Below are 25,182 nucleotides of genomic sequence, written 5' to 3'. Positions count from 1 at the left end.
GCCACGTTTTGTTTTCTGTAAACAGTGTGATGATGTGCTTTACCAAAAAGCTCCACTTTAGTCTCATCTGTCCACAGGACGTTCTCTCGGGAGGATTATGGCTTCCTCGGGTAAGTTTTTGCAAACTTCTTTATTGTCTCTGTCAGCAGCGGGGTCCTCCTGGGTCTCGTACCGTAGCGTCCCTTTTCATTGAGATGATAGGGTACAACAGTGTCAGCTCGCAGGTCAGCTTGAATTTGTTTGGAAGTGGATCCAGGTTCTTTATCCACAATTCTAACAATCCTTCGTTTCATCAATTGTTCTCTTCTTTGCACACAGTAGACACAGGAACATTTAGATATCTGGAGATGGACTTGTAGCCTTGAGATTGTCCATGCTTTTCCACAATCTTGGTTCCCCCCCCCCCCCCCCCCCCCTAAGGGGAAGGGGGGGTTACTGCCACTATTATGTTAGATCCACTATGGACTGGTCACCGACATGTGCGGTCCTCTCCAAGGTTTCTCATAGTCATTCACATCGACGTCCCATTGGGTTCAGTTTGTCCTTGCCCTGATGTGGGACCTGAACCGAGGATGTTGTTGTGGCTTGTGCAGCCCTTTGAGACACTTGTGATTTAGAGCTATATAAGTAAACACTGTTAATCTCTAAATACCAGAATGCATTTTTGTCAAATTTGACTCACTCTTTTAAAAATATTTCTTTAGTCTTGTAAATTCTGACATTATCCTCGTGAAATAAAGTCCCTGCTTGTGTACTTGGTTCTCATGAAAGAGGGCACGGGTTCACCATTTGTCAGTAACATGGTGATCCAGTGTGGAAATTAAACCAAAAGCATTCATGCGATTAACTTGCTGTGGTGAAGAAGAAAAAAAAAAAGGCACATTTTTCTTTGAATATTCTTTAGTTTCATTTCATTTCCGTCTCTAATACTCCAAAAATGCTCTTAATTCTTTAAAACAATGATGTAATAATAACAACAAACAATGCTTTTCTCATGACCTACAATTTTGTATTGTCTTTACCGGTGCAAGCACTTATAAAGTCCATGTTTGTGTGCACAATAATATACGCCATGTGAGACATGAACATGCACATGTTTATTATGCCTGTGACGTGGCTGCCAAAAACCTTGCAGCGCTATCTTTAACGACACCTGTAGCCATCATTTCGAGCAATAAATCCTTTACATTTTAACCAAGACTCCGTGTTGCGCTTGTGGGAAAGTGGAGTTTGATCTCGTGCAGAGCAGTTGAAGATTCAAGGCGAGAGTCGTCATCCCGTTGTTTCTTGGCCACTCTTTGTTGGGACGCTTTTAAAGTGCAAGTCTGCTGACAACCTTCAGAGAGGTGAGTTCCTTTCACGATTTACTATCATGCAACACAAAATAAACACAAGGTTGTGTTCACCGGCACAATCTAAGAAGATCCTACACTGCAAAAAGTCAGTGTTCAGAAACAAGGGGAAATTAAAGCTGCTTTGACGGCACATAAAATCCAAACCGGAGCAGTAATTAAAACTCTTTGGTCATCTTTTAATCAGAATGGTTCAATGTCTCTCCTGTGCTAGTTTGAAGCCGACACGACAAACGCGCTCAGAGGAGATAATGTTTGAAAAAAGGTGACCGGTTTTTACAAAAAATTGCAAACTTCCTGTTGATTTTTGCTGGGGGTTGTCAATTTATGTAATGTAGATCTAAGTGAGATCTACATAGAGGTTTTTGTTTCATGCCTCTAAGACATTCCTACTGGAAGTTACGGGCAGTTTTGTCTGAGTTTTCTTTCTAGTAACAGTTGTCTGTGTTTTCTTCCTAGGGGGCGCTAGAGCGCAATTTAGAGTTTTGGGGTTGGGGTTTTTTATTAGATCGCAATTTTTGCCAGTCCTGATGTGTGTGTCCAGTTTGTTGAGTTTTGAAGCATGTTAAGGGGGTCAAACTACAGCTCAAAGAGGCAAAAGTGACAGTTTTTACTAAATGTTTGTTTTGAAGGGGGAATTGCCAACTTCCTGTTGATTTTTGGTAAAAAAATGTCAATGTAAGAAATCTAGGTCCAAGGCAGACCTACATAGAGGTTTTTGTTTCATGTCTCTAAGACATTCCTACTGGAAGTTACAGGCAGTTTTGTCTGAGTTTTCTTCCTAGGAGCAGTTGTGTCTGTGTTTTCTTCTTAGGGGGCGCTAGAGCGCAATTTAGAGTTTTGGGGTTGGGGTTTTTATTAGATCGCAATTTTTGCCAGTCCTGATGTGTGTGTCCAGTTTGGTGAGTTTTGAAGCATGTTAAGGGGGTCAAACTACAGCTCAAGGAGGCAAAAGTGACAGTTTTTACTAAATGTTTGTTTTGAAGGGGGAATTGCCAACTTCTTGTTGATTTTTGGTAAAAGATGTCAATGTATGAAATCTAGGTCTAAGGCAGACCTACATAGTGGTTTTTGTTTCATGTCTCTATGACATTCCTACCGGAAGTTACAAGCAGTTTTGTCTGTGTTTTTTCCTAGGGGCGCTAGAGCGCAATTTAGAGTTTTGGGGTTTGTTTTTTTATGTGATCGCAATTTTTGCCAGTCCTGATGTGTGTGTCCAGTTTGGTGAGTTTTGAAGCATGTTAAGGGGGTCAAACTACAGCTCAAAGAGGCAAAAGTGACAGTTTTTACTAAATATTTGTTCTGAAGGGGGAATTGCCAACTTCTTGTTGATTTTTGGTAAAAGCTGTCAATGTATGAAATCTAGGTCCAAGGCAGACCTACATAGAGGTTTTTGTTTCATGTCTCTACGACATTCCTACTGGAAGTTACACACAGTTTTGTCTGAGTTGTCTTCCTAGGAGCAGTTGTGTCTGTGTTTTCTTCTTAGGGGGCGCTAGAGCGCAATTTAGAGTTTTGGGGTTGGGGTTTTTTATTAGATCGCAATTTTTGCCAGTCCTGATGTGTGTGTCCAGTTTGGTGAGTTTTGAAGCATGTTAAGGGGGTCAAACTACAGCTCAAAGAGGCAAAAGTGACAGTTTTTACTAAATGTTTGTTTTGAAGGGGGAATTGCAAACTTCCTGTTGATTTTTGTTGGGGGTTGTCAATCTATGAAATGTAGATCCAAGTGAGATCTACATAGAGGTTTTTGTTTCATGTCTCTAAGACATTCCTACTGGAAGTTACGGGCAGTTTTGTCTGAGTTTTCTTCTTAGGAGCAGTTGTGTCTGTGTTTTCTTCCTAGGGGGCGCTAGAGCGCAATTTAGAGTTTTGGGGTTGGGTTTTTTATTAGATCGCAATTTTTGCCAGTCCTGATGTGTGTGTCCAGGTTGGTGAGGTTTGAAGCATGTTAAGGGGGTCAAATTACAGCTCAAAGAGGCAAAAGTGACAGTTTTTACAAAATTGTTGTTTTGAAGGGGGAATTGCCAACTTCCTGTTGATTTTTGCTGGGGGTTGTCAATCTATGAAATGTAGTTCTAAGTGAGATCTACATAGAGGTTTTTGTTTCATGTCTCTACGACATTCCCAGTGGAAGTTACAGGCAGTTTTGTCTGAGTTGTCTTCCTAGGAGCAGTTGTGTCTGTATTTTCGTCTTAGGGGGCGCTAGAGCGCAATTTAGAGTTTTGGGGTTGGGTTTTTTTTATTAGACCGCAATTTTTGCCACTCCTGATGTGTGTGTCCAGTTTGGTGAGTTTTGAAGCATGTTAAGGGGGTCAAACTACAGCTCAAAGAGGCAAAAGTGAGTTTTTACAAAATTTTTGTTTTGAAGGGGGAATTGCCAACTTCCTGTTGATTTTTGGTAAAAGATGTCAATGTTTGAAATCTAGGTCTAAGGCAGACCTACATAGAGGTTTTTGTTTCATGTCTCTACGACATTCCTACTGGAAGTTACGGGCAGTTTTGTCTGAGTTTTCTTCCTAGGAGCAGTTGTGTCTGTGTTTTCTTCTTAGGGGGCGCTAGAGCGCAATTTAGAGTTTTGGGGTTGGGGTTTTTACTAGATCGCAATTTTTGCCAATCCTGATGTGTGTGTCCAGTTTGGTGAGTTTTGAAGCATGTTAAGGGGGTCAAACTACAGCTCAAAGAGGCAAAAGTGACATTTCTTACTAAATTCTTGTTTTGAAGGGGGAATTGCCAACTTCTTGTTGATTTTTGGTAAAAGATGTCAATGTATGAAATCTAGGTCTAAGGCAGACCTACATAGTGGTTTTTGTTTCATGTCTCTACGACATTCTTACCGGAAGTTACAAGCAGTTTTGTCTGTGTTTTTTCCTAGGGGGCGCTAGAGCGCACTTTAGAGTTTTGGGGTTGGGTTTTTTTTATTAGATCGCAATTTTTGCCAGTCCTGATGTGTGTGTCCAGTTTGGTGAGTTTTTAAGCATGTTAAGGGGGTCAAACTACAGCTCAAAGAGGCAAAAAAGACAGTTTTTACTAAATGTTTGTTTTGAAGGGGGAATTGCCAACTTCTTGTTGTTTTTTGGTAAAAGATGTCAATGTATGAAATCTAGGTCTAAGGCAGACCTACATAGAGGTTTTTGTTTCATGTCTCTATGACATTCCTACCGGAAGTTACAAGCAGTTTTGTCTGTGTTTTTTCCTAGGGGGCGCTAGAGCGCAATTTAGAGTTTTGGGGTTGGGGTTTTTTATTAGATCGCAATTTTTGTCAGTCCTGATGTGTGTGTCCAGTTTGGTGAGTTTTGAAGCATGTTAAGGGGGTCAAACTACAGCTCAAAGAGGCAAAAGTGACAGTTTTTACTAAATGTTTGTTTTGAAGGGGGAATTGCCAACTTCCTGTTGATTTTTGGTAAAAGATGTCAATGTTTGAAATCTAGGTCTAAGGCAGACCTACATAGAGGTTTTGTTTCATGTCTCTAAGACATTCCTACTGGAAGTTACAGGCAGTTTTGTCTGTGTTTTTTCCTAGGGGGCGCTAGAGCGCAATTTAGAGTTTTGGGGTTGGGGTTTTTTTATTAGATCGCAATTCTTGCCAGTCCTGATGTGTGTGTCCAGTTTGGTGAGTTTTGAAGCATGTTAAGGGGGTCAAACTACAGCTCAAAGAGGCAAAAGTGACAGTTTTTACTAAATTTTTGTTTTGAAGGGGGAATTGCCAACTTCTTGTTGATTTTTGGTAAAAGATGTCAATCTATGAAATCTAGGTCTAAGGCAGACCTACATAGAGGTTTTTGTTTCATGTCTCTATGACATTCCTACCGGAAGTTACAAGCAGTTTTGTCTGTGTTTTTTCCTAGGGGGCGCTAGAGCGCAATTTAGAGTTTTGGGGTTGGGGTTTTTTATTAGATCGCAATTTTTGTCAGTCCTGATGTGTGTGTCCAGTTTGGTGAGTTTTGAAGCATGTTAAGGGGGTCAAACTACAGCTCAAAGAGGCAAAAGTGACAGTTTTTACTAAATGTTTGTTTTGAAGGGGGAATTGCCAACTTCCTGTTGATTTTTGGTAAAAGATGTCAATGTTTGAAATCTAGGTCTAAGGCAGACCTACATAGAGGTTTTGTTTCATGTCTCTAAGACATTCCTACTGGAAGTTACAGGCAGTTTTGTCTGTGTTTTTTCCTAGGGGGCGCTAGAGCGCAATTTAGAGTTTTGGGGTTGGGGTTTTTTATTAGATCGCAATTCTTGCCAGTCCTGATGTGTGTGTCCAGTTTGGTGAGTTTTGAAGCATGTTAAGGGGGTCAAACTACAGCTCAAAGAGGCAAAAGTGACAGTTTTTACTAAATTTTTGTTTTGAAGGGGGAATTGCCAACTTCTTGTTGATTTTTGGTAAAAGATGTCAATCTATGAAATCTAGGTCTAAGGCAGACCTACATAGAGGTTTTTGTTTCATGTCTCTATGACATTCCTACCGGAAGTTACAAGCAGTTTTGTCTGTGTTTTTTCCTAGGGGGCGCTAGAGCGCAATTTAGAGTTTTGGGGTTGGGGTTTTTTATTAGATCGCAATTTTTGTCAGTCCTGATGTGTGTGTCCAGTTTGGTGAGTTTTGAAGCATGTTAAGGGGGTCAAACTACAGCTCAAAGAGGCAAAAGTGACAGTTTTTACTAAATGTTTGTTTTGAAGGGGGAATTGCCAACTTCCTGTTGATTTTTGGTAAAAGATGTCAATGTTTGAAATCTAGGTCTAAGGCAGACCTACATAGAGGTTTTGTTTCATGTCTCTAAGACATTCCTACTGGAAGTTACAGGCAGTTTTGTCTGTGTTTTTTCCTAGGGGGCGCTAGAGCGCAATTTAGAGTTTTGGGGTTGGGGTTTTTTATTAGATCGCAATTCTTGCCAGTCCTGATGTGTGTGTCCAGTTTGGTGAGTTTTGAAGCATGTTAAGGGGGTCAAACTACAGCTCAAAGAGGCAAAAGTGACAGTTTTTACTAAATTTTTGTTTTGAAGGGGGAATTGCCAACTTCTTGTTGATTTTTGGTAAAAGATGTCAATCTATGAAATCTAGGTCTAAGGCAGACCTACATAGAGGTTTTTGTTTCATGTCTCTAAGACATTCCTACTGGAAGTTACAAGCAGTTTTGTCTGAGTTTTCTTCCTAGTAGCAGTTGTGTCTGTGTTTTCTTCTTAGGGGGCGCTAGAGCGCAATTTAGAGTTTTGGGGTTGGGTTTTTTTTATTAGATCGCAATGTTTGCCAGTCCTGGTGTGTGTGTCCAGTTTGGTGAGTTTTGAAGCATGTTAAGGGGGTCAAACTACAGCTCAAAGAGGCAAAAGTGACAGTTTTTACTAAATTTTTGTTTTGAAGGGGGAATTGCCAACTTCCTGTTGATTTTTGGTAAAATATGTCAATGTGTGAAATCTAGGTCTAAGGCAGACCTACATAGAGGTTTTTGTTTCATGTCTCTAAGACATTCCTACTGGAAGTTACAGGCAGTTTTGTCTGTTTTTTTCTAGGGGGCGCTAGAGCGCAATTTTGAGTTTTGGGGGTTTTTTTTTTTTTATTAGATGGCAATTTTTGCCAGTCCTGATGTGTGTGTCAAATATGGCGAGTTTTGAAGCATGTTAAGGGGGTCAAATTACAGCTCAAAGAGGCGGCGGAATAATAATAATAAAATCTTACAATTACAATAGGGTCCTCTGTCCCAAAGGGACATTGCGGTCCCTAAAAATACAAAATTGAGGGGTATTTTACTTTAGCTGAGCAAAATTATCTGCCAATAGAGCAAGAAAATTTGGCTTGTCAAGACTTTCCAAAACAAGTAAAAAAAATTAAAGCCGCAAGCAGCGATGGACGGGACCGACTTTGACGGCACATAAAATCCAAACCGGAGCAGTAATTAAAACTCTTTGGTCATCTTTTAATCAGAAGGGTTCAATGTCTCTCCTGTGCTAGTTTGAAGCCGACACGACAAACGCGCTCAGAGGAGATAATGTTTGAAAAAAGGTGACCGGTTTTTACAAAACTTTTGTTTTGAAGGGGGAATTGCAAACTTCCTGTTGATTTTTGGTAAAATATGTCAATCTATGAAATGTAGATCTAAGTGAGATCTACATAGAGGTTTTTGTTTCATGTCTCTAAGACATTCCTACTGGAAGTTACGGGCAGTTTTGTCTGAGTTTTCTTTCTAGTAACAGTTGTCTGTGTTTTCTTCCTAGGGGGCGCTAGAGCGCAATTTAGAGTTTTGGGGTTGGGTTTTTTTTATTAGATCGCAATGTTTGCCAGTCCTGGTGTGTGTGTCCAGTTTGGTGAGTTTTGAAGCATGTTAAGGGGGTCAAATTACAGCTCAAAGAGGCAAAAGTGACAGTTTTTACTAAATGTTTGTTTTGAAGGGGGAATTGCCAACTTCCTGTTGATTTTTGGTAAAAGATGTCAATGTGGGAAATCTAGGTCTAAGGCAGACCTACATAGAGGTTTTTGTTTCATGTCTCTACAACATTCCTACTGGAAGTTACAGGCAGGTTTGTCTGTGTTTTTTTCCTAGGGGACGCTAGAGCGCAATTTCGAGTTTTGGGGTTTGTTTTTTTGATTAGATGGCAATTTTTGCCAGTCCTGATGTGTGTGTCAAATATGGTGAGTTTTGAAGCATGTTAAGGGGGTCAAACTACAGCTCAAAGAGGCAAAAGTGACATTTTTTACAAATGTTCTGTTTTGAAGGGGGAATTGCCAGCTTTCTGTTGATTTTTGGTAAAAGATGTTAATGTATGAAATCTAGGTCTAAGTCAGACCTACATAGAGGTTTTTGTTTCATGTCTCTACGACATTCTTACCGGAAGTTACAAGCAGTTTTGTCTGTGTTTTTTCCTAGGGGTATTTTACTTTAGCTGAGCAAAATTATCTGCCAATAGAGCAAGAAAATTTGGCTTGTCAAGACTTTCCAAAACAAGTAAAAAAATTAGCTAACCTCAATGAACCCAAAATACCTTAAAATAAGTATATTCTCACTAATAACAAGTGCACTTTTCTTGTTAGCAAAAACAAATATGAGACCTTTTTGCTCAATATGTTGAAAAATATTCTTAAATGAAGTAAATGCTAGTGCCATTATCTTGACATAATGATATGCGCTTGGTATTACATTTCTTGAAACCAGCAAACTTACACTAAAAACTATTTTATTTTTCTTAATGGAAAGGCAAAATGGCAACGCTCATGCAAATCATGTTGTCTAAAAATGCATTTTTCCATGGATAACATGACATCATCGCGCCAAGTGCGTGCTCTTTCAGTCAATTAGTGAGCAAGGAATGTATATGTGTGTGTGTATACATATATACCGTATTTTTTGGAGTATAAGTCGCTCCGGAGTATAATAAATAGTATTTATATTATATTTATTAGTAATAATAAATAGAATTATTGATGGAGCAATTTAAGGCAAAAAAGAACTTAGTGTACTATGTTCCATTTCCAGATGATGTTTGAGCATGCAGTGATGGTGACCCCCCAGGGAGGAAGTAGTGAGTCCACCACAGATTCTCCAGCCGGAGGAGGATCCACAGCCAACTTTGAGGCCGTGGACATTGTGGTTCTGGTGCTCTACTTTGTGCTGGTGCTGGCCGTGGGCTTCTGGGTAATTGTTGATTTATAATACATGAGAGAAATGTTGTGGGATGTGATGTATTTATTGTTTGTGGTGTTTGTACCAGTCCATGTGGAGGACCAAGCGGAGCACGGTAGATGGCTACTTCCTGGCAGGGAAGAGCATGACATGGTGGCCGGTGAGTGTGTATATAGAAATATATATAGAAAATGGATATGTGTTTGTGTGTGTGTGTGTGTGTGTGTGTGTATATATATATATTTATGTATATGTGTATATGTACGTGTATATATGTATACATATGTGTATATGTATGTGTATATATGTGTATGTATGTGTATATATGTATACGTATGTGTATGTATGTATACGTATGTGTATATATGTATACGTATGTGTATATATGTATACATATGTGTATATATGCATACATATGTGTATATGTATGTGTATATATGTATGTGTATATATGTATACGTATGTGTATATATGTATACATATGTGTATATATGTAGACATATGTGTATATATGTATACATATATGTATATATGTATACACATGTGTATATATGTATGTGTATATATGTATACATATGTGTATATGTATGTGTATATATGTATACATGTGTATATATGTATACATATGTGTATATGTATGTGTATATATGTATACATGTGTATATATGTATGTGTGTGTATATGTATACATATGTGTATATGTATGTGTATATATGTATACATGTGTATATATGTATGTGTATATATGTATACATATGTGTATATATGCATACATATGTGTATATGTATGTGTATATATGTATATGTATGTGTATATATGTATACATATGTGTATATATGTAGACATATACGTATATATGTAGACATATACGTATATATGTATATGTATGTGTATATATGTATATGTATACATATGTGTATATATGTATACATATGTGTATGGTATATATGTATGTGTATATATGTATACATATGTATATATATGTATACATATGTGTATATATGTATATGTATATATGTATATGTGTATATATGTATACATATGTGTATATATGTATACATATGTGTATATATGTATACATATGTATATATATGTATACATATGTGTATATATGTATATGTATGTGTATATATGTATATGTGTATATATGTATACATATGTGTATATATGTATACATATGTGTATATATGTATACATATGTGTATATATGTATACATATGTGTATATATGTATATGTATGTGTATATATGTATATATGTATACATATGTGTATATATGTATACATATGTGTATATGTATGTGTATATATGTATATGTATATATGTATGTATATACATAAATGTGTATAAATATATACATAAATGTGTATATATACATGTATGTGTATACATGTATATGCATATGTAAATATGCATATATATATATATATATATATATATATATATATATATATATATATATATATATATATATATATATATATATACATATATATACATATATATATATATATATATATATATATATATATATATATATATATATATATATATATATATATATATATATGTGCCAGTAACAGGACTGTACATGCCGGTAGCAGTAGTGTACATGCCAGTAACAGTAGTGTATGTGCCAGTAACATTACTGTATGTGTCAGTAACAGTAGTGTATGTGCCAGTAACAGTAGTGTATGTGCCAGTAACAGTAGTGTATGTGCCAGTAACAGTAGTGTATGTGCCAGTAACAGTAGTGTATGTGCCAGTAACAGTAGTGTATGTGCCAGTAACAGTAGTGTATGTGCCAGTAATAGTATTGTACGTGCCAGTAACAGTAGTGTACGTGCCAGTAACAGGACTGTATGTGCCAGTAACAGTAGTGTATGTGCCAGTAACAGTAGTGTATGTGCCAGTAACAGTAGTGTATGTGCCAGTAACAGTAGTGTATGTGCCAGTAACAGTAGTGTATGTGCCAGTAACAGTAGTGTATGTGCCAGTAACAGTAGTGTACGTGCCAGTAACAGTGTTGTCTCCATGCAGGTGGGGGCCTCACTGTTCGCCAGTAACATCGGCAGCGGACACTTGATCGGCCTGGCCGGGTCAGGAGCCGCAGCAGGAATCGGAGCGATAGCGTATGAGTGGAATGTACGATATCACAAGTCAGTTACCAGAGAGAATCATGTCCATCCTTGTGGTGATCAGCGTGGTGAAGGGCAACTGTTCTACTTGTTTTTGTGTACGTGGAATCTGCCAACATTCCACATCAAACCACGGAGGCATGGCGGAGATGTTTAGAAAACAATCTTGCCTTCCTCCAAACAAGCCGTTTGGAATTTTCCCCATTTGTGATGTCATTATATACACATGTTGTTATGTTACAGCCTTATTACAAAGTGGAATACATTCATTTTATCCTCAAAATGCTCCACACGATACCCCATAATGACAATGTGGGGAAAAAAGTTCAAGTTTCTGGTCGCTCCCAAGCTCTTCACGACACTTAAAGCTGAGTAAAAGAACCACCAGAGACAGAATAGGTATTTTGTCATATATTTGCAAAGCTTTGCAAATATAATGAGACCAGTCCAGCATAGAACATTCAATCGCGCAACTAGAATGGTCTGCCCTAAAATATGGAAACCCTCTATTCTATAAAGTCTCTCTCCCTCCCACCCTCGCTGTCTCGTCTTTCCCGCCCAAACACATGCCCATTGTCCTCCGCAGCTGGACACAAGAAGAGATAAGGAGAAGGATTATCTCTCCTCCTTACATTCCATAGTCAAGGTTAGCACAGAGTATTTGCAGACAACCAAAAGACCACAATTGGAAGAAAAACACTAGCTGTTTTGTAATATGATTACCGACTCAGTGGCCTAGTGGTTAGAGTGTCCGCCCTGAGATCGGTAGGTTGTGGGTTCAAACCCCGGCCGAGTCATACCAAAGACTATAAAAATTGGACCCATTACCGCCCTGCTTGGCACTCAGCATCAAGGGTTGGAATTGGGGGTTAAATCACCAAAAATGATTCCCGGGCGCGGCCACCGGTGCTGCCCACTGCTCCCCTCACCTCCCAGGGGGGAACAAGGGGATGGGTCAAATGCAGAGGACAAATTTCACCACACCTTAGTGTTTGTGTGACAATCATTGGTACTTTAATCTTTAATATGATTATGAAAATAAAGAAGTAACACTTAAATACGGATATATGAAAATATCTGCCTCCGACAGTTTATAAATTAATGAATAATAATAATAGATTTTATTTGTAAAAAGCACTTTACATTGAGTAAACAACCTCAAAGTGCTACCAAAAAAAAAGAAGATAATAAATTAAAACAGCCAAATAGCTAAAACTAGTATGCATATATCTAAAAATTAAAAAAAAAGGCTTTTTTAAAAAGGCGGGTTTTTAAGCCTTTTTTTAAAAGCATCCACAGTCTGTGGTGCCCTCAGGTGGTCAGGGAGAGTGTTCCACAGACTGGGAGCGGCGGAGCAGAAAGCCCGGTCTTCCATAGTTCGTAGTTTTGTCCTCAGAGGTTGTTCATAACTTTTATGGACAGAATTTCTAGGCGCAGTCAAGGCGTTGAGGGGTTCCAGTTTGGTGGCTGCAGGATTAGGTCTCTGCTTTTTGCAGATGATGTGGTCCTGATGGCTTCATCTGGCCAGGATCTTCAGCTCTCACTGGATCGGTTCGCAGCCGAGTGTGAAGCGACTGGGATGAGAATCAGCACCTCCAAGTCCGAGTCCATGGTTCTCGCCCGGAAAAGGGTGGAATGCCATCTTCGGGTTGGGGAGGAGACCCTGCCCCAAGTGGAGGAGTTCAAGTACCTCTGAGTCTTGTTCACGAGTGAGGGAAAAGTGGATGGTGAGATCGACAGGCGGATCGGTGCGGCGTCTTCAGTAATGCGGACGCTGTATCGATCCCTTGTGGTGAAGAAGGAGCTGAGCCGGAAGGCAAAGCTCTCAATTTACCGGTCGATCTACGTTCCCATCCTCACCTATGGTCATGAGCTTTGGGTCATGACCGAAAGGACAAGATCACGGGTACAAGCGGCCGAAATGAGTTTCCTCCGCCGAGTGGCGGGGCTCTCCCTTAGAGATAGGGTGAGAAGCTCTGTCATCCGGGGGGAGCTCAAAGTAAAGCCGCTGCTCCTCCACATGGAGAGGAGCCAGATGAGGTGGTTCGGGCATCTGGTCAGGATGCCACCCGAACGCCTCCCTAGGGAGGTGTTTAGGGCACGTCCGACCGGTAGGAGGCCGCGGGGAAGACCCAGGACACGTTGGGAAGACTATGTCTCCCGGCTGGCCTGGGAACGCCTCGGGATCCCCCTGGGGGGGAGCTGGACGAAGTGGCTGGGGAGAGGGAAGTCTGGGCTTCCCTGCTTGGGCTGCTGCCCCCGCGACCCGACCTCGGATAAGCGGAAGAAGATGGATGGATGGAAGGGTTGGAGGAGGTTAGCCTGTCCGGAGCGGAGGTGTCGTGTGGAGGATTTGGGGGGGTGAAAGTTTCTGTGGGGCCCGGTATCAAATGCGTTGGGGACCACTGATGTAGACCACAAGGAAGCATTTTAAATGTAGACACAAAACAAATCCCTTTTAATGTTGCTTGACCACAGGGCTTGTTTATGGTGCTGCTGCTGGGTTGGATCTTCCTGCCCATCTATCTGGCGTCTGGGGTACCCTCATGCAACACACACACTTCATCTGCACTTTATCTACCACGTTTACATCTCTGCGGTCTGTGTTCCTGCAGGTGACGACCATGCCCGAGTACCTGCAGAGACGCTTCGGCGGGAGAAGAACACAATTGTTTATAGCAGTCTTGTCTTTGTTTATTTACATCTTCACCAAGATATCGGTAGGTTTTTTTTTTTTTTTGTACCTTTTAGAAAGACCTTTGTGAGAAGTGACTAGTGGTTGTGTGTGATGTCAGGTGGACATGTATGCTGGAGCTTTGTTCATCCAGCTGGCTCTGCAGTGGAACATCTACCTGGCTGTGGTGCTCCTCCTGTCAGTCACTGCTCTCTACACTGTCGCAGGTGAGACTTGTTTCCTGTCTACCATCTATTTGCTCATCCATTCATTTTATTGACTTACTTATACGTTTGTTTTCTACTTTATACATGCTTGAGATGAAATCTTGGACATTTTTTTTCAAATATTGAGGAATTGCTCGTGTCTTAGCAAGGAGCATTGGCGTTGCTAGGTCTATTTTAGGGGGGCTCAAGCCCCCCTAAAATATTCTTAAGCCCCCCTAAATAATTTGCTGTTTTTTTTTACAAATACATGCCGACATATTCATTATAAAGTGGCCCGAATATGGGTTTAAATAAATAATAATATAACCTGTCATTATTCACTCAGTTTCCCCTCACTTCATAGCGTAAGGTAGAGAGCCCCTTTAGTGCGTCAGTGTCCAATCCATTCCACTTGTTCATATAGAAAATGCCAACATCACTCAAAATCCAGTCCGCATTTTCTCTGCGATATATATATATATATATATATATATATAATCCTCAATCTGATTGACAAACACTTTCCCAAAGACAACACCCTAAGAAAAGTATTCAACAAGAACAACATTAAATTGAGCTACAGCTGCATGAACAATATACGACAAATCATCTCAAACCACAACAAAACAATTGCAAATGAGCCGTCGGCCCCCAGACAGAGCGACCCCAAAACCAACAAAGACTGTAACTGCCGAAAGAAGCCTGATTGCCCTCTCAACGGGGGGTGCTTACAAACATCAGTTGTCTACCAATCTAAGGTAACACGCAAGGACATTAACACATCCGACACATATGTAGGATTAACCGAGGGTGAATTCAAAACCAGATGGAACAATCACAAGGCTTCTTTCAGGAACCAAAACCTGCGAAATACCACAGAACTCAGCAAACACATTTGGGACCTCAAAGACAGTAATGTTGAATATTCAAAAACATGGCAAATTCTTGCATCCAGCAGACCTTACAATAGTGGTAATAAAAGATGCAACCTATGCTTGAAAGACAAACTGTTTATTATATACCGTCCAGACCTGTCATCCCTCAACAAGCGCAGTGAAATTGTAACAGCATGCCGCCACAGACGGAAACACCTCCTAGGTAACACATGAGCCAATCACCACGCCCCTACGCCAGCCTGTACCCACCCACTCTGTGCCCTATATAAACCATGGTATGCGAATGCTCCCATTAAAATCTCCTGATGATTGAGGGTACCCCCCCCCTCATGAAACAGGCCTGTAGAGATGAAATAGTCTTGTGATTTTTTTCCCACACATACATATATATATATATATATATATATATATATATATATATATATATATATATATATATATCCTTACGTAACATCACCAGAATGATTGACAATTAGGAGGACCAATAGTCAACATGATCCACAACATCCTCTATCCATTCATCCATTTTCTACCGCTTATTCCCTTTGGGGTCGCGGGGGGAGCTGGAGCCTATCTCGTATACCTTTAAGTTTTTCATATATATATACATATATATATATATATGTATGAAAGACTTAATATGTATTTATATATATATATATATATATATATATAAGAAAAACCCAGACACCATCTTTGTAGTCATTTTTCTCCTGCGTGGACTTCCGTCTTCCTTTACAATGAGTGAAGCTGCACAAAACCTTGTGTCTGCAATTGTAAATAATTTAGTTTTTAAGTTTTGTGTTTCTTGTAGAATCCATATAAAGTAATATACATTAGCCTATTGTTAAAATAATGAAAAAAACATCATTAAATATATTTGTTTTATTGTATTGTTACATTAATAGCTGTTTTATTATTATAGGATGGCTTGTTAAACATTTCATAGGATATTCAGAGGGAGGAAAAACCAAGACATTTAATATAAAATGTAAAATGAATAAATACATAAAAAAGAAAAAAAATGGTTAAAAGCCATCGTCCCGGAGAGCATTTAATTTCGTCCCGTGAATTTTTTTTACCGTCCCCGGGACGACGGGACTACGTTACTCTCAAGCCCTGGAAGTTACATTTTATTGTTTGCATTATTTGTTTCAGCATTGAAATTTGAAGATGATCCCTCAGCTCTTTGACAGCTTTGGCTCTTTTTCAGATCAGCAGACGGACTCTAAGTCTTTCTTATTTACAGTATATATAAACCTTTCTCATTTCTATTCAGACTTCCATATATATTTAATTTCCTAAACGACTTGCCATAATATATATATATAAATATATTATATACAAGCCACATTATCCCGATCCAGATATTACTTTAATTCAAGTAATTAAGTAATATTTCCAGGGCTTGAATTTACAACCATTTTAGTCACATATGTGCCCAAAATGTAATCTGTGCAACTGGAAAAATATTTGGGAACAAACAATTATTGTATTGTAAGCGAAAGTGGTGGCATTAGCCTCTATGTTGTGAAGTAATAACATAGAGGCTAATGCCATGACTTTCATTGTGTTTCAGTGTATCTTGAAGGGTCATGCAAGTCATTGTTTCTTGTTGATGCTGTAAACAAAATGTCACCATGTTTGTTGTTGTACTGAACACAGATTGAAAATAAACCCCCTGAAATAATAATAATAACAATGAATAATTTATAAGTCTTTGTTAGCCAATTGTGAGGTTTTGTGCTCGTGCGCTACGTTCGCTCACATCCTGTGCATCTCCTGGGGGCTAAGCCCCCCCTGTCCTTAAAAGCTAGTGACGCCCCTGGCAAGGAGACATTATTTATTGGTCTAATATGACTGATTTTTTTTGTATTATATTAGATGTTAATTAAGGCTGTCAAACGATTAAACTATTTAATCTTGATTAATCACATTTTGGCCATAGCTAACTCATAATTAATCATGATTTTCTCAAATAGAATGGTTTTTTTGAATCTTTAATAAGTGTATCTTATGTATGAGTTGAACTATAAAATCAATCAATATCAATATTCTTTATTTGGGTAAAAAAACTAATTGAGATTCAAATTTATTTTCCAATAGTGGACAGCAAAACAAAGTTAGAGAAATACATATCACAAAAAAGCAACAGTCACACAACACAGTTAAAAATATAAATTACATACAAAACACAAAAGCAGTGAAGTTGTCACGTTGTGTAAATGGTAAATAAAAAGAGAATACAACAAATCCTTTTCAACTTATATTCAATTGAATAGACTGCAAAGACAAGATACTTAACATTCGAACTGGAAAACTTTTGTTATTTTTGCAAATAATCATTAACTTATGCAAAAAAGTTGTCACAGGGGCATTTTTACCACTGTGTTACATGGCCTTTCCTTTTTAACAACACTCAGTAAAGGTTTGGGAACTGAGGAGACACATTTTTGAAGTGGAATTCTTTCCCATTCTTGCTTGATGTACAGCTTAAGTTGATCAACTTCTCAGTTGTGCTATTTTAGGCTTCACACATTTTCAATGGGAGACAGGTCTGGACTACAGGCAGGCCAGTCTAGTACCCGCACTCTTTTACTATGAAGCCACGCTGTTGTAATACGTGGCTTGGCATTGTCTTGCTGAAATAAGCAGGGGCGTCCATGATAACGTTGCTTGGATGGCAACATATGTTGCTCCAAAACCTGTATGTACCTTTCAGCATTAATGGTGCCTTCACAGATGTGTAAGTTACCCATGTCTTGGGCACTAATACACCCCCATACCATCACACATGCTGGCTTTTACACTTTGCGCCGAGAACAATCCGGATGGTTCTTTTCCTCGACGTCCACAGTTTCCAAAAAAACAATTGGAAATGTGGACTCGTCAGACCACAGAACACTTTTCCACTTTGCATCAGTCCATCTTTGATGAGCTCGGGCCCAGCGAAGCCGGCGGCGTTTCCGGGTGTTGTTGATAAAAATATGAGTTCAAGTCCAAGTTGAGTCACAAGTCGTGACTGGAGTTCAAACCTCTGCTCTGTACCATACATGAACATTTTAGAGCTGTTATACCATAACATTCTGTATTCAATATAAAACATTTTAGAAAATGTTTTATATATACAGCACGTTGTCGTCATACCACAATATTGTGAAAATGTATCATGAATGATACATGAAAGTGAAACTGACGTTGCAGGTGGTCTGGCTACAGTCATCTACACCGACGCTGCCCAGACCGTCATCATGCTGACAGGAGCACTGATCCTCATGGTCTACAGTAAGTGGACCTTCACATGACATGGACTTCAGTAAGTGGACCTTCACATGACATGGACTTCAGTAAGTGGACCTTCACATGACATGGACTTCAGTAAGTGGACCTTCACATGACATGGACTTCAGTAAGTGGACCTTCACATGACATGGACTTCAGTAAGTGGGCCTTCACATGACATGGTCTTCAGTAAGTGGACCTTCTCATGACATGGACTTCAGTACACTCTTAGAAATAAGGGTTCTAAAAGGGTTCTTCTACAAGGGCTGAGGTTCTAACTGGAACCATTTGCTTCTGAAAAACCCTTTCCCGAAGAAAGGGTTTTTCAAGGGTTCTTGGTAACGCTAATGGTTCCAGTAAGAACCATTTTGATCCAGAGAACCCTTTAAAACCCCTTTTCTGAATAATTGGTTTTAAAAGGGTTCTCACTAACACTAAGGGTTCCAGTAAGAACTATTTTGATCCAGAGAACCGTTTTGGGAAGAAAGAGTTCTTCGGGGATTGTTGAAAGCATGGGTAAGATCCTGTGTCACCAGGGACATACTTCCTGATAACATTTGCCAATAATGGTGCCTATCTTTAAATAAATGTTTTTCTCATTAAAATGTTTTGAATGTTTGTTCAATGTCAACATGACAAATGACCACAATATAATATGAACTAAACTGATCTGTAGAATACAATATGGTTCTTTATAGAACCCTCAGAAGACAAGACGGTTATCGGTGAAAACCTTTGAAAAGGGATGTTTTTAGAACCCCCTGTGTCAGGTCTAGATGAAACCCTTGAAACATGAAAGAGTTCTTTGTGGAACTCCCTGTGTGGGTTCTAGATGAAACCCTTGAAACTTGAAAGGGTTCTTAGTGGAACTCCCTGCATAGGTTCTAGATGAAACCCTTGACAAACGAAAGGGTTCTTAGTGGAACTCCCTGTGTGAGTTCTAGATGAAACCCTTGAAACATGAAAGGGTTCTTAGTGGAACTCCCTGCATAGGTTCTAGATGAAACCCTTGACAAACGAAAGGGTTCTTAGTGGAACTCCCTGTGTGGGTTCTAGATGAAACCCTTGAAACATGAAAGAGTTCTTTGTGGAACTCCCTGTGTGAGTTCTAGATGAAACTCTTGAAACACGAAAGGGTTCTTAATGGAACTCCCTGCATAGGTTCTAGATGAAACCCTTGACAAACGAAAGGGTTCTTAGTGGAACTCCCTGTGTGGGTTCTAGATGAAACCCTTGAAATACGAAAGGGTTCTTAGTGGAACTCCCTGCGTGGGTTCTAGATGAAAGTCTTGAAATACAAAAGGGTTCTTAGTGGAACTCCCTGTGTGGGTTCTAGATGAAACCCTTGAAATACGAAAGGGTTCTTAGTGGAACTCCCTGCGTGGGTTCTAGATGAAACCCTTGAAATACGAAAGGGTTCTTAGTGGAACTCCCTGCGTGGGTTCTAGATGAAAGTCTTGAAATACAAAAGGGTTCTTAGTGGAACTCCCTGTGTGGGTTCTAGATGAAACCCTTGAAACATGAAAGAGTTCTTTGTGGAACTCCCTGTGTGGGTTCTAGATGAAACCCTTGAAACCTGAAAGGGTTCTTAGTGGAACTCCCTGCATAGGTTCTAGATGAAACCCTTGACAAACTACAGGGTTCTTAGTGGAACTCCCTGTGTGAGTTCTAGATGAAACCCTTGAAACATGAAAGGGTTCTTAGTGGAACTCCCTGCATAGGTTCTAGATGAAACCCTTGACAAACTAAAGGGTTCTTAGTGGAACTCCCTGTGTGAGTTCTAGATGAAACCCTTGAAACATGAAAGGGTTCTTAGTGGAACTCCCTGCATAGGTTCTAGATGAAACCCTTGACAAACGAAAGGGTTCTTAGTGGAACTCCCTGTGTGGGTTCTAGATGAAACCCTTGAAACATGAAAGAGTTCTTTGTGGAACTCCCTGTGTGAGTTCTAGATGAAACTCTTGAAACACGAAAGGGTTCTTAGTGGAACTCCCTGCATAGGTTCTAGATGAAACCCTTGACAAACGAAAGGGTTCTTAGTGGAACTCCCTGTGTGAGTTCTAGATGAAACCTTTGAAACACGAAAGGGTTCTTAGTGGAACTCCCTGCATAGGTTCTAGATGAAACCCTTGACAAACGAAAGGGTTCTTAGTGGAACTCCCTGTGTGGGTTCTAGATGAAACCCTTGAAACATGAAAGAGTTCTTTGTGGAACTCCCTGTGTGAGTTCTAGATGAAACTCTTGAAACACGAAAGGGTTCTTAATGGAACTCCCTGCATAGGTTCTAGATGAAACCCTTGACAAACGAAAGGGTTCTTAGTGGAACTCCCTGTGTGAGTTCTAGATGAAACCTTTGAAACATGAAAGGGTTCTTAGTGGAACTCCCTGCATAGGTTCTAGATGAAACCCTTGACAAACGAAAGGGTTCTTAGTGGAACTCCCTGTGTGGGTTCTAGATGAAACCCTTGAAATACGAAAGGTTTCTTAGTGGAACTCCCTGCGTGGGTTCTAGATGAAAGTCTTGAAATACAAAAGGGTTCTTAGTGGAACTCCCTGTGTGGGTTCTAGATGAAACCCTTGAAATACGAAAGGGTTCTTAGTGGAACTCCCTGCGTGGGTTATAGATGAAACCCTTGAAATACGAAAGGGTTCTTAGTGGAACTCCCTGCGTGGGTTCTAGATGAAAGTCTTGAAATACAAAAGGGTTCTTAGTGGAACTCCCTGTGTGGGTTCTAGATGAAACCCTTGAAACATGAAAGAGTTCTTTGTGGAACTCCCTGTGTGAGTTCTAGATGAAACCCTTGAAACATGAAAGGGTTCTTAGTGGAACTCCCTGCATAGGTTCTAGATGAAACCCTTGACAAACGAAAGGGTTCTTAGTGGAACTCCCTGTGTGGGTTCTAGATGAAACCCTTGAAACATGAAAGAGTTCTTTGTGGAACTCCCTGTGTGAGTTCTAGATGAAACTCTTGAAACACGAAAGGGTTCTTAATGGAACTCCCTGCATAGGTTCTAGATGAAACCCTTGACAAACGAAAGGGTTCTTAGTGGAACTCCCTGTGTGAGTTCTAGATGAAACCTTTGAAACACGAAAGGGTTCTTAGTGGAACTCCCTGCATAGGTTCTAGATGAAACCCTTGACAAACGAAAGGGTTCTTAGTGGAACTCCCTGTGTGGGTTCTAGATGAAACCCTTGAAACATGAAAGAGTTCTTTGTGGAACTCCCTGTGTGAGTTCTAGATGAAACTCTTGAAACACGAAAGGGTTCTTAATGGAACTCCCTGCATAGGTTCTAGATGAAACCCTTGACAAACGAAAGGGTTCTTAGTGGAACTCCCTGTGTGAGTTCTAGATGAAACCTTTGAAACATGAAAGGGTTCTTAGTGGAACTCCCTGCATAGGTTCTAGATGAAACCCTTGACAAACGAAAGGGTTCTTAGTGGAACTCCCTGTGTGAGTTCTAGATGAAACCTTTGAAACATGAAAGGGTTCTTAGTGGAACTCCCTGCATAGGTTCTAGATGAAACCCTTGACAAACGAAAGGGTTCTTAGTGGAACTCCCTGTGTGGGTTCTAGATGAAACCCTTGAAATACGAAAGGGTTCTTAGTGGAACTCCCTGCGTGGGTTCTAGATGAAAGTCTTGAAATACAAAAGGGTTCTTAGTGGAACTCCCTGTGTGGGTTCTAGATGAAACCCTTGAAATACGAAAGGGTTCTTAGTGGAACTCCCTGTGTGGGTTCTTTGTAGAACCTCTCATGGGGGGTTCTGGGTGGAACCTTACACACACAGTTCTAGGTAGAACCCTCCAAAGGGGTTCCAGGTGGAACCTTTATAAAAAGGTTCTACCTGGAGCCAAAAAGGGTTCTCCTATGAGGACGAGCCGAAGAACCATATATGGTTCTACTTAGCACTTTTATTTCTAAGAGTGTAAGTGGACCTTCACATGACATGGACTTCAGTAAGTGGACCTTCACATGACATGGACTTCAGTAAGTGGACCTTCACATGACATGGACTTCAGTAAGTGGACCTTCACATGACATGGACTTCAGTAAGTGGATCTTCACATGACATGGACTTCAGTAAGTGGACCTTCACATGACATGGACTTCAGTAAGTGGGACCTTCACATGACATGGACTTCAGTAAGTGGACCTTCACATGAACATGGACTTCAGTAAGTGGACCTTCTTATTTCCTCATTTTGGCGTTCAGGTTTTGTTGAGGTGGGAGGTTGGAACGCTCTGATGACAGATTACCCCAAAGCCATCCCGTCGGAGCGCGTGCCCAACTCCACGTGTGGCGTCCCTCGAGAGGACGCGTTCCACATATTTAGAGACCCCGTGACCTCTGACCTCCCGTGGCCTGGCGTCATCGTGGGGATGTCCATTCCTTCCATGTGGTACTGGTGCTCAGATCAGGTGAGCCTGGGAGATCAAATAAAACCTGCAGGGATTTATACTTTATTTTTCTTTTACAAACCCCAAAAGCAGTGAAGTTGTCACGTTGTGTAAATGGTAAATAAAAAGAGAATACAACAAATCCTTTTCAACTTATATTCAATTGAATAGACTGCATCCATCCATCCATCCATCTTCTTCCGCTTATCCGAGGTCGGGTCGCGGGGGCAGCAGCCTAAGCAGGGAAGCCCAGACTTCCCTCTCCCCAGCCACTTCGTCCAGCTCTTCCTGTGGGACCCCGAGGCGTTCCCAGGCCAGCCGGGAGACATAGTCTTCCCAGCGTGTCCTGGGTCTTCCCCGTGGCCTCCTACCGGTCGGACGTGCCCGAAACACCTTCCTAGGGAGGCGTTCGGGTGGCATCCTGACCAGATGCCCGAACCACCTCATCTGGCTCCTCTCGATGTGGAGGAGCAGCGGCTTTACTTTGAGCTCCCCCCGAATGACAGAGCTTCTCACCCTATCTCTAAGGGAGAGCCCCGCCACCCGGCGGAGGAAACTCATTTCGGCCGCTTGTACCCGTGATCTTGTCCTTTCGGTCATAACCCAAAGCTCATGACCATAGGCGAGGATGGGAACGTAGATCGACCGGTAAATCGAGAGCTTTGCCTTCCGGCTCAGCTCCTTCTTCACCACAACGGATCGATACAGCGTCCGCATTACTGTAGACGCCGCACCGATCCGCCTGTCGATCTCACCATCCACTCTTCCCCCACTCGTGAACAAGACTCCGAGGTACTTGAACTCCTCCACTTGGGGCAAGATCTCCTCCCCAACCCGGAGATGGCACTCCACCCTTTTCCGGGCGAGAACCATGGACTCGGACTTGGAGGTGCTGATTCTCATCCCAGTCGCTTCACACTAAGCTGCGAACCGATCCAGTGAGAGCTGAAGATCCTGGCCAGATGAAGCCATCAGGACCACATCATCTGCAAAAAGCAGAGACCTAATCCTGCAGCCACCAAACCAGATCCCCTCAACGCCTTGACTGCGCCTAGAAATTCTGTCCATAAAAGTTATGAACAGAATGGGTGACAAAGGGCAGCCTTGGCGGAGTCCAACCCTCACTGGAAACGTGTCCGACTTACTACCGGCCATGCGGACCAAGCTCTGACACTGATCATACAGGGAGCGGACTGCCACAATCAGACAGTCCGTTACCCCATACTCTCTGAGCACTCCCCACAGGACTTCCCGAGGGACACGGTCGAATGCCTTCTCCAAGTCCACAAAGCACATGTAGACTGGTTGGGCAAACTCCCATGCACCCTCAAGGACCCTGCCGAGAGTATAGAGCTGGTCCACAGTTCCACGACCAGGACGAAAACCACACTGTTCCTCCTGAATCCGAGGTTCGACTATCCGGCGTAGCCTCCTCTCCAGTACACCTGAATAGACCTTACCGGGAAGGCTGAGGAGTGTGATCCCACGATAGTTAGAACACACCCTCCGGTTCCCCTTCTTAAAGAGAGGAACCACCACCCCGGTCTGCCAATCCAGAGGTACCGCCCCTGATGTCCACGCGATGCTGCAGAGTCTTGTCAACCAAGACAGCCCCACAGCATCCAGAGCCTTAAGGAACTCCGGGCGGATCTCATCCACCCCCGGGGCCTTGCCACCGAGGAGCTTTTTAACTACCTCGGCAACCTCAGCCCCAGAAATAGGAGAGCCCACCACAGACTCCCCAGGCACTGCTTCCTCATAGGAAGACGTGTTGGTGGGATTGAGGAGGTCTTTGAAGTATTCCCTCCACCGATCCACAACATCCGCAGTCGAGGTCAGCAGAACACCATCCTCGCCATACACGGTGTTGGTAGTGCACTGCTTCCCCTTCCTGAGGCGGCGGATGGTGGTCCAGAATTGCTTCGAAGCCATCCGTAAGTCGTTTTCCATGGCCTCACCGAACTCCTCCCATGTCCGAGTTTTTGCCTCTGCGACCGCTGAAGCCGCACACCGCTTGGCCTGTCGGTACCCGTCCGCTGCCTCAGGAGTCCTATGAGCCAAAAGAACCCGATAGGACTAGAATAGACTGCAAAGACAAGATATTTCATGTTCACACTGGAAAACTTTGTTATTTTTGGCAAATATTAGCTCATTTGGAATTTGATGCCTGCAACATGTTTCAAAAAAGCTGGCACGAGTGTCAAAAAAGACTGAGAAAGTTGAGGAATGCTCATCAAAACACTTATTTGGAACGTCCCACAGGTGAACAGGCTAATTGGGAACAGGTGGGTGCCATGATTGGGTATAAAAGCAGCTTCCATGAAATGCTCAGTCGTTCACAAACAAGGACGGGGCGAGGGTCGCCACTTTGTCAACAAATGTGTGAACAAATTGATTAAGAACAACATTTCTCAACCAGCTATTGCAAGGAATTTAGGGATTTCACCATCTACGCTCTGTAATATCATCAAAAAGTTCAGAAAGTCTGTCATGTCTGTGTAACCATGTTTTGTTTTAGTCATGTCATGTTTTGTTTTGTTTAGTTATTGGACTCTTTGGTTTCTGGCTTTTCACTCCCTTGTCTTGTTTCCACAGTTACCCATTAGTTTCACCTGTTCCACGTTTGGACTCATTGT

The 25,182-nt window shown here is 41.3% G+C and overlaps 1 protein-coding gene across 2 annotated transcripts in view; it reads left to right on the top strand.

Annotated features, from left to right (window-relative positions):
* Window positions 1-532: 532 nt before the first annotated feature.
* Window positions 533-25,182, top strand: part of slc5a11 (solute carrier family 5 member 11) — a 43,038-nt gene continuing 18,388 nt past the window's right edge. For both annotated transcript variants that reach the window (XM_061974377.2, XM_061974376.2), the window contains exons 1-9: window positions 533-1,346; window positions 8,803-8,961; window positions 9,038-9,109; window positions 10,990-11,094; window positions 13,566-13,625; window positions 13,703-13,807; window positions 13,883-13,988; window positions 18,068-18,148; window positions 22,362-22,567. In XM_061974377.2, the coding sequence (XP_061830361.1) occupies window positions 8,803-8,961; window positions 9,038-9,109; window positions 10,990-11,094; window positions 13,566-13,625; window positions 13,703-13,807; window positions 13,883-13,988; window positions 18,068-18,148; window positions 22,362-22,567 (894 nt within the window). In that variant the 5' untranslated portion in view covers window positions 533-1,346. The remainder of the gene's footprint in view (window positions 1,347-8,802; window positions 8,962-9,037; window positions 9,110-10,989; window positions 11,095-13,565; window positions 13,626-13,702; window positions 13,808-13,882; window positions 13,989-18,067; window positions 18,149-22,361; window positions 22,568-25,182) is intronic.

Source organism: Nerophis lumbriciformis, linkage group LG22 (assembly GCF_033978685.3).
Source record: "Nerophis lumbriciformis linkage group LG22, RoL_Nlum_v2.1, whole genome shotgun sequence".
NCBI classification, from domain to species: domain Eukaryota; kingdom Metazoa; phylum Chordata; class Actinopteri; order Syngnathiformes; family Syngnathidae; genus Nerophis; species Nerophis lumbriciformis.
The sequence above is the reverse complement of the archived record's forward strand: the minus strand, read 5'-3'. Positions and strand labels throughout refer to the sequence as shown.